Below are 9,755 nucleotides of genomic sequence, written 5' to 3'. Positions count from 1 at the left end.
GTCAGGCATTTTATACAAAGAAAAGCCTGAACAAGTTAGCTATTTGTAACAAAAAAAAAAAAAAAAATTCACATATTTTTAGCTAACCACAAGAGGGTGAAAAACATTTCTACGTGGTTAAAACAAAACGAACTTCTTAGCTACATGTGCCTCCTCCCGAGTAGAAAGGTCCCTTCAAGGAGTGCCACATTTGGAGAGCAAGTTTGTTTGCGTGCCTTAAAATTTACATGAGCGAATTCGCTTATGTGCGTCAATACACCTTTTTTTAAATTCATTCGCGCGCTATAAGCATGTGGGGGGAGTGAGGAAAATCCTAAGTTGGGAACAAAGGAGGAACAATGGAATGCTCCTCTGCGCGTGACATATACACGCAAGTATGCATGTGTATGCAATCCCCGACATGTGAAAAAGGTTGAACGCGCTTTCCCTTTTTGAAGTGCCATTTGAGGGCTACGCTTTTTTCTTTCTTCCCCCCAGGGGGCACATTTTTTTTTTTTCGGGGGTAGTTCACCCGTTAGTTCTGCAAAAAAAAAAAGGGAGACCGGGGCGTGATCATTCTGGGGCAGACACAGAGAAGGGCGACAACGCGGGGTACCTGTACAGGGCAACTCAGTAGCGGCGCCACTGCAACGCAAAAGAGGACGCAACGCACCACTTGGAGAAGGGACACCCGTGCGGGCTTCTCCCCAGTGGGGTTACCTCGAGTGCATTTTTCACGAAAGCGATTCGCCCGATCACGCTTATCCCGCCGAACGACACGAAATGAATGGAAGCACAATGCCCCCCTGTGTAGTCATCCAAATCGAGAAGTCTTCACCGAATTGAACTCCGAAGGGGTACACATAGACCCACAGACATGCACATGCATGCACCGATCAGGTGTATCCTTTTTTGGTAAAAAGGGAGGGGGGCTTGTTCACTTTGGGGGGGGGACATAAGACAACATTGACCCGTTCAGAGATGCAGCGAATGGTTCTGGCGTAAGTTGTGCGGAACGATACGTGAAACTGCGTCGCTGTGGCCCCACGTTAGTGCAGTGAGTCGAGCTGTGTTAACTGTGAAGCTGTGCTAACTGCTAATCTGTGCTAACTGCCAATCTGTGTTAACTGCCAATCTGTGTTAACTGCTAATCTGTGTGAACCTGCTTGAAGCTTCGCGCAGCCCTGCTGAGGGCAGAATGGCGCCGCTTAAAAGGCCGCCTCCAAAATGAGGTGCCCAGTTTTTTTGCTGCTGCTGTGCACGACGCTTGTAAGAGGATTCGTCATCAGCGACCACAAAGGGGGCCCCCTGAGCGCGACGCAGAAAAGCCCGCTGAGCGAGCGAAGACACAAAGGGATCGTTCCAGGGAGAAAGAAAAGGCACCTGAACCTGAACCTTTTCAAAGAAGAGGAGGTGGAGGAGAAGTACAACATGATCGACACGATTAACAGTCTCTTGGGGAAGGTGAAGCGGCAGTTTAACATAGACTTCGATGTGGAGGAGGAAAAGCAGGCTCGGACTAGGAGGCAGGAGAGCACCAGCGAGGGAAGCGGAAGCAGCGGAGAGGGAAGCACCAGCGAGGGAAGCGCCATCGAGGGAAGCACCAGCGAGGAGCATGGCTTGGATGCAAAAGGTGACCCAACTAAGCAGCTGCACCGACGAGATCAAAACGAACTGAGAGGAATCTTCGGCACAATGATGGATGGGAGTTTCAAAATAGGAAGAGCCAACACCATGTTTAAAGAACTGAAGGAGGAAAAAAAACTGGTGGACAAAAAATACAAGGAGCTAATTAATAGGAAGATTTCCCTGAGGCATAAACAATTCAAGCAGCTAGAGGAGGACATAAAAAACGGCATCTTTAAATCGCCTTACAATGAAGAACAGAAGAAGTTCCTGCAAAACGTGGTCAAGGAACAGGAGGAAGCCATAGAACCCATAATTAAAGAAATCGAAAAGGTAGAAAAAAACCAATACTTAGTGTATGACGAAAAGAATGAACAGCTAGTCAAACTGAGGGAAGAAATCCAAAAAAAAATTAACCAAGTAAAAGTCAAGTACCAAGAAGAAGCCATCAAATTGGGTATTAAAAAAATTATGGATGATTTACATGAACAGACAAAAACCCCTCTGGTTTGGGATTTAACTCAGATGGATTGGCCCAGGGCCATCTACCCTTTGATTAACGATATGAAGTTGAAAGCGGATGTCTACTGGGAGTCAACTGTTGTTGGAGGGAACAGAGAACAGAATGAGTACTTTATCACGCCTTTTAATATACCCTCTATGGAGGACAAGAAGAGGAGACGGAAGGGGAGAGGAGTAGGAAGTAAAAGGGGAGGATCATCCGGAAGAGGAATGAAAGGACAAAAAAGTAGAAGTGGAGGGTCCATCCCATTAGGCTTTGAAGGGGGTCAAACACCACTTTATAGAAAATTGCCTAAATTTGTTGCTGCCCCAATGGGACCAGGTTACCACTTCAACCGGTATGACTACGAATTAATTCCACTCAACTTAATTAACTTGGCCTACACAAGAAGTGGACAGAAGAAGTACCTCGAAATTGACTGGAATGTGATAGACAAAATGGGACTGAGGATAGGAAAGTACAAACGGAAACACCCCATTAAGGTGGTCGGGTGTAATTTGAAGAAGTACAAAATGAAACACGGCTTCGACTTTGAGTTTTACGCGAAATATGTCATCGTGAAGGCGCACTCCTTTACAGTTAAGGCCGCGCGTGAAATTATTAGGCTCGGGGGGAGGTGCCTCTTGCTGAAGAAGAACACGCAAGACATTGTGTACGCAGAGTACAACCCCGACGATGAGAACTTGAACAGGATTCCGCGTCGAATTGTCTTCTCTGGGAAGCCCTCCAAGTATGAGCGGAAGCTGCACTGGTTGCGGCGGGTGAAGATGGAGGAGCAGCGCCGCGCGGAGGGAGCAGCGGGAGAAGTGGGAGAAGCGGGCGAAGTGGGAGAAGCGAGCGAAGTGGGCGACGTGGGCGATGTAGACGAAGTGGACGAAGCATAATTGCCCAGCAGAGGGGGGAAGTTACAACCCCGCAAAAGTGAACGGATGACGCACGTGCTAGCCAAAAAGGCGCGCACAACAATTCGAAAATATTGCAAAAATTTGCAAAAAAATATGAATATTTTTTTTTTCAACTTTTTGCATGAACTGTTCATAAAAAAGTGCAAAAGGGAGTAGCAAATAGCTAGCTTGTTCAGGCAAAAAAAGTTGGACGCAAATGTGCACACGCACCAGTGAGAAAAAGGGCAAACAATTCGAGGTTGTGAAGGTTGTTAAGCGGCAGCGCGGGGGAGAAGTCGCGTCTGTGTGTGTTCAATTCGGGCTGTACGTACCGCTAACATAAGGAAAACAAAAAAAAAAAAAAGGAAAGAAAAAAGAAAAAAGAGCGAAAGAATGAATAAAGAGCGAAGGAATGAATAAAGAGCGAAGGAATGAATAAAGAGCGAAAGAATGAATAAAGAACGAAAGAATGAAAAAAGAGCGAAAAAACACCACTTCAGCGTTAACTTGGTAGGCAGGACGGGCACCCGTCCTTCCAACGTCACTGCACACGGCGAGGAGTCCCCCTCGTGTGCAAGCCTTTCCTTTTAAGCTAACTCACTGTGCGCACTTATAAAGGCTCATGCGCCAAGTGGAGGCCAGGGCCACCCTAGCTCCGCCTATCCCTCAGGAAATTAAAAAGGAGAATATGAAACGCAATCAGCGCATTGCAAAAAACCTTCTGTATATTTTGGTCCATTTGACTTGGCAAAATATTATTGGAGACGCAAATGTCAAATAAATGCACATAAGTGATTAAAATGTGTTCACTCAGCATGGAGTTTACGTAGCTGATGTGATTGTCGATGATCTCCAGGATGTTCAAAAATTGCTTGTCCAAGTGGGGTACACACTTGCACTTCAAATCGTTTAGCAGTAAATTAATTGCATTTTTGAATATGCTTAGCGTGTCCGCATGAATGACTTCCTTTAAGTTAATTTCCACGCAGCACTTCATCTTCTGCGCCTTTTCACCACTTGGGGTGCTCAGTGGTGTGCACTCCGTCTGCGTGCACTCCGTCTGCGTGTGCTCCGTCTGCGTGTGCTCCTTTTGTGTGTCTTCCTTCTGCGCTTCTTCCCCTTGCGCTTCTTCCTTTCGCCTGTCCTTCTTTTGGGGAACCAGGTGTTTACCCGTCTGATCACCCCCCCCGTCGCCGTTCTGCGCGTCCGTCTCGCCACCCGTGGGGGAGGCCTCGCCCGTGCCGAGTTGGTCCGTCAGGTCCACCTTGGGGGATTCCCCCCCATTGAAGGTTTCCCCTCCGTTGGGGGATTCCTCCCCATTGAAGATTTCCCCTCCGTTGGGGGATTCCTCCCCATTGAAGATTTCCCCTCCGTTGGGGGATTCCTCCCCATTGAAGGTCTCCCCACCGTTGGAGCTTTCTCCCCCGTTGAAGGTTTCCCCGCCGTTGGGGAGCACGCTCGAAATCAAGAGTGAGCCGTGGTCGCGCAGGCCCCTCATCTGCCTCCTCCTGAAGTCACAATTCCTGCACTTCTTCCCCTCCGCGTGATTGCAACTTTTAATTTTTTTAACAAAAAGGGCACCCCCATTTAAGCATGCCCTTTTTTCACTTACGAAACTTTTTTTTTTTAAATTCTTTCGGTTCCACCCGGTGCCATATTCCCTACTGAACACCCCTCTAGGAGGCTGCTTTAAGTTCATTTTTAGGACTCCACTTTGTTTTACATACAAGGTGTTTTTGTTCTTCGTTTTTTTGTGTTGTCTCATGTAGCTCAGGATTTTGCTCCCTGGGAATTTCACCATGCTTGTCTTTTCCTTCCCCTTGATGTCTTTATTGCAATTGGGGATTTTTTTTCCAAGTGTATGTTTTTGGAATGCGTTCCCTACCTTGGGTGTTGTTTTATCGCCATCTTGCTTACTCGAATTGTTTTCCTCCATTTTATCACTGTCGTTGGAGGTACATCTGGGGGGTGTATGATAGTCGTCCACTCCGTTAATGTAACCGTTGAGGCTGTGTACACTAGAGGGACTCTTCCCCTTTTCGTTGATGTTGCATAGGTTATCCTTCCCCAAAGGGTCTTCCTCACTCAGGCACGTAGCATTACACTCATCGATATGAACAAGATTCTTGGTGTTTCCCTCTGTAGACAATGCCATTTCGGTGTTTGTGGATGTATCCTTCTGCTTCAGGCAAGTACTGGAGAGACTACCTTCTACGACATGCTGGCTAGCAATGTCTCCCGTTCCTTGGTCGCTTCTCAGTTTGGAAATAGTACCGTCCAAGATGTACGAAGCTTCACTTTGGTCTTCCCCGTCGTGGTTGGTGACGCCATGTGTATGTAACCCATTTGGTGGGAGAAGCCCATTTGGTGGAAGAAGCCCATTTGGTGGGAGAAGCCCATTTGGTGGGAGAAGCCCATTTGGTGGGAGAAGCCCATTTGGTGGAAGAAGCCCATTTGGTGGGAGAAGCCCATTTGGTGGGAGAAGCCCATTTGGTGGGAGCTGCCCATTTGGTGGGAAAATCCCATTTAGTGGGAGCTGCCCACTTAGTGCCTTTTTCCCGTCCCGTCTGTCCCTCCAGCTGCCCTGCTGCTTCTCAATTTTGTGGGGTCCATTTTTCGGCGAGGCGTTGCAGCTGGCGGCAGAGGTGTAATGAGCATGCCCCCTTCTCAACCCCCTCGTTTGAGCAGCACTTTTCTTTTCCCCTTTATTTTTTCTACTAACACCATTCCCATTGGTGGGATCCTTTTTAATCCTCTTCTCTCTGACTTTACCACTAGGGGATCTATATTTTCTCTTTAAATTAATTATGGGGTCATGATTCATCTCTAAAAATTCATTATTTAAATTCCATTTAAGTGGCTTGCTAAAATCTTCATTTATGCTATTGTATATGTAATTAATTTCCTTTGTCTTGATTGTCTTAATGGCTAGTTTCCTTGCTTCATGGAAGCCAAATTTCTGCACAGAGTAGTATTTCCTTGCTGATTTGGTTCCTTCAGCCCATCTGGCTTCCCAACTATTTTTATGTAAATCATACCATACACCAGATACCCTGGGGAGACACTTGGCTAGGTTCCTCAAATCTTGGGCACAAATATCTTCTTGTTCTTTTTTTATTCCATTTTTAAAACATTTCTTTACAAAGGTGACGTAGTTTTTCAGGTCCAACTCTTTTAGCAGCTCATCTGAGTTCCCCAGGTTGGCGGCCATTTCGGGGCGGACAGCAGCGCGGTAAGGTAAGCGGGGAAGCGGCACAGTAAACCAGCACAGTAAAGCTGCACGGCAAAGCTGCACGGCAAAGCTGCACGGCAAAGCTGCACGGTAAACCAGCACAGGGACGAAGCTTGGGGGAAATGCCAAATCGTTTGCCCCTTCAAGCAAAAAGAAAAGGCCGTGCTAGGAGGACCATTCGGGCGCCGCCCAGCGGTTGCACCGGTTAGCCGCTGCGTCTACACGAGCAGGACGTTGTGGAGGAAGTGTTTGTATCAGTCGGTACCCAAGCGCACATGCGCAGGGACACGCACAAGAACGCACAAAAAAAAAAAAAACACGCACACCCTCGTGGAGATGTGTAGGCATATCCTTCGCGTTATTTTCCAAGAGGTTCCTTCCCCCCGTCCGTAATTTTTTCTAAGCGACTATTCGCTTCGCCTGTCCCTTCCCCTCCTTTGCTTCTTCTCCGTTTTCGTCCTTCCTCTCCTTCCCTCCGAGTGGACCATAAAATGACTCAAACGGTGTAACATTCACCTGCACATTCGAGAGGGGTGTACAGAGAGTTGCTTCTTCTTCTTCTTCTTCTTCTTTTTTTTTTTCCACACCCCCAACACAGGGAATTGGGTGATAAGCTGGAAATTATTTCGCTCTTTTTCTGTTCCGTTCTTCCACTCGTTCGTTGCTTCGTTTTTCACTCATCACTTCGTTACTTTTCAATGTTTTTTTTTTTTTTTTTTTTTTTCGGGGTAGGGAAATCCACGTGCAGGGTGCGTATGTCGGGTGTGTTTCCGATTAGAAAAAAAAATTGCCTTCCGTTGCAGGTGTGCTCATGCGTGTGACCACTGCACATGTGCAAGTCACCTTTGCAAAATTGTTACATCGGGAAAGCGCTTCACCCTGCATGCATCAATGCAGCAGAGTGGTGGCAGAGTAGCGGCAGAGTAGCGGCAGAGTAGCAGCAGAGTAGCGGCAGGGTAGCAGCAGAGTAGCGGCAGAGTAGCGGCAGAGTAGCAGCAGAGTAGCGGCAGAGTAGCAGCAGAGTAGCGGCAGAGTAGCGGCAGAGTAGCAGCAGAGTAGCGGCAGAGTAGCAGCGCAGCACATGCGCGCGCTAAGACAAAGGCAGTCACAAAGAGGGAAACTGAAAAAAACGCGAGGCCCAAAAAATGGGCGTTCTGTTTATGCTCCCCCGTAATTTACACCTAGCCGTAGGAATAATTCAGGGGAAAAAAAAAAATTTGTAGAAATAAGGGATTGTTTTAAGTGCCCTCTTCATGCGTTCTTAAAACAATGCAGCATTGGGGGTGGTGTGTATGGTCACTGCTGCAGCTGGACGCGATTAATTCTACTTCGTTCACTGCTCAGGTGACTGTGCATTCCTTCGCGTTTTGCGGTAATCCCTATGTAGGAGCGTTCTTTTCTTTTTTTTATGATCAATTAAGGGTAATCACGAAAAGCCATGAGCAGTCACGGAAGTTGCGCGTGCGTATGCATGGGAATACCCCTTTATTTCCGCAAATTTCCGCACACTTTAGCGCATTTACACGCAGTTGCCCTTTTTTTTTTTCTTCCTGCCTGTGGGCTACCGATTCGCCGAGTGTTCCTTTTCGCTAAATGGTTCTTAAAACTGGGCACCAGCGGCGAATGAGTGCAGCGTGTGTGTATGTTCATGAGCAAGTGCATGCACAGGTGTTAACCTTTTTCACTTTTTATTCTTTCTTGGATTTCTCTACATGTTCGTATTTTCACATTTCGTATTTTTTTTTTTTTTTCCTTACACCTCCCAGCGTTTTGCATTTTATTTGCCGCACCGTACACGCGTTTATGTAAATCAAAAATGGAAGCATTTTTTTTTTTTTTTTCGATAAAGAAATGTAGAAATGTCGCTACTTTTTTGAGCCAATTATTTGGCACACTCCTTCCCCTTCTTCCCCTTCTTCTACTTGTGCTTCCCCATTTTTGCACCATTTCGGTACCCGCTGACGCCCAGCCATTTGCGCATCTTTCCTTTTTAATTTCGAAATCGATTGTTAGACGTTAGCGGAGAAGGGAAAGACAAGCTGGGGCACCGTGAAGGAGGTGCAGCAGGGTTGGTGAGGGGCTAGCGGTGGCAGCGCAATTCCGCAGTTGGGTTTCGCTCCCACACGCACCCCTGTGGCCGAGAACTTCGAAAAATGTGAGCAGTCAGGGGGAAAAAAAAAATGGCGAGGAAAGAGCGCAAAGGATTCTCCCGCGGGGGGTTTCTATCGATTCGTTTAGCTCGCTCCGATGAGCTCCCCCGCTTTTTGCTATACTCCATTTCGGCCTTCTGCTCAGCCCCCCCGTGGCTCAGTGCAATAACATGTCTTACCGCCTTTTTTTCGCAAAGCTCCTTTTAAAAAGCACCCTATGGCTTCTATGCCAATTGGACGCATTTTCCTCGGTGCGCGAGTTCCACCCTGATGACGCACTCCCGCGTTTGCCAGCTTCACTCAATTTTAAAACGCAAAGTGGGTGTGCATTTTTGGCAAACAGGAGAATATTTTATTGTGCTTTATTTTATTTTTTTTTTTTATTATTATTTTTTTTTTCCTGAACGGGTCAGGTAAAAATGGATCAAAAAATTTTACAATTAAAAAAAAAAAAAAAAAAAAGCTAGCTACTTCCCCATTTAGATAACGAGAAATGTAAAAAGGAAGCTTTCTTCCTCCCCAGGAGGTTAATCACAAAATTTAGCAGCTCATCACCCGTCGGGTAAAACTTATGTTTTTACTTTCATTTTACCGTCATGTATGATGGCCCGACAGCGCATACAATATGGGGGACGCAGGTTAGGTTACTCTCTTTGCAAAAAAAAAAAAGGAAGGAAGAAGGGAGAAAGGAGCAGGAAGGAAGAAATGGATATGTTCGCCATTTTGGCAAACGACAATTACACCCAGTGGGGTGTGGTCCGTGGCGCGCTTTTACATTTTTGCGTCCAAATGGGTTGCATAACAGACAAAGGAGGGAGGGAAGGAAGGGGAGAAAAAAAGAGTTAGGCACAAACGTATGCAATAAATCGATCGGTCAGCCGATCAGTCAATCGATCTTCCAATCAATCCACCAATTAATCCTCCAGTCAGTCTTCCAACCAACCAACCTTCCAGCAAACCTCCAACCCGCTTTCGAACGTTCGAATAGGGCAATAACGAACAAGTGCACACAACGTTACTCCTCCACGATGGGAGGCATAAACGGTCAACGTGATCTCATGTGAGTGGCTCAAAATTTCGCGTCTCTTCACTTCACAGTGCCGGAGATTATGGCCCCCGTGAATGGTTCGACCGGGCCAATGTTATATTTCCTCTTCCGTAGGGCTGCAGATGTCCCCGCGTTGCCGTTGAGGAGGGGGCGGCAGAAATTGAAGTGGAGTGAAGCCACGTCGTAAAAAAAAGAAGAAAGAGGTACACACTGGACGTTGCACAGTGATACTCTCTATCATCGTTTACCCGATCCTTTGGGGTACGAGTCGGACGCTTCCCTCCCTAGTAGGGGCCATTCAACTGAAAGGGGG

General features: G+C 46.9%; 3 protein-coding genes across 3 annotated transcripts in view; 1 reads left to right on the top strand and 2 right to left on the bottom strand.

Annotated features, from left to right (window-relative positions):
• Positions 1-1,206: 1,206 nt before the first annotated feature.
• On the top strand, positions 1,207-3,012 carry PCYB_132960 (50S ribosomal protein L15; the record flags this gene model as incomplete). The annotated part of the gene is made up of 1 exon (XM_004224321.1): positions 1,207-3,012. One exon carries the CDS (start codon positions 1,207-1,209, stop codon positions 3,010-3,012), a length of 1,806 nt encoding a protein of 601 aa, XP_004224369.1.
• Positions 3,013-3,661: 649 nt separating this feature from the next.
• On the bottom strand, positions 3,662-6,223 carry PCYB_132950 (transcription factor with AP2 domain(s); the record flags this gene model as incomplete). The annotated part of the gene is made up of 2 exons (XM_004224320.1): positions 3,662-5,316; positions 5,557-6,223. 2 exons carry the CDS (start codon positions 6,221-6,223, stop codon positions 3,662-3,664), a joined length of 2,322 nt encoding a protein of 773 aa, XP_004224368.1.
• Positions 6,224-9,481: 3,258 nt separating this feature from the next.
• The window catches only part of PCYB_132940 (hypothetical protein), a gene marked incomplete at its 5' end in the record, with an annotated part of 3,616 nt that continues 3,342 nt past the window's right edge, over positions 9,482-9,755 (bottom strand). The window contains one exon of the mRNA XM_004224319.1: positions 9,482-9,652. The remainder of the gene's footprint in view (positions 9,653-9,755) is intronic.

The sequence above is a fragment of the Plasmodium cynomolgi genome, chromosome 13 (genome assembly GCF_000321355.1).
Source record: "Plasmodium cynomolgi strain B DNA, chromosome 13, whole genome shotgun sequence".
Lineage (NCBI taxonomy): Eukaryota > Apicomplexa > Aconoidasida > Haemosporida > Plasmodiidae > Plasmodium > Plasmodium cynomolgi.
Note: the sequence above shows the minus strand (reverse complement) of the source record. Positions and strands in the feature narration are given on the sequence as shown.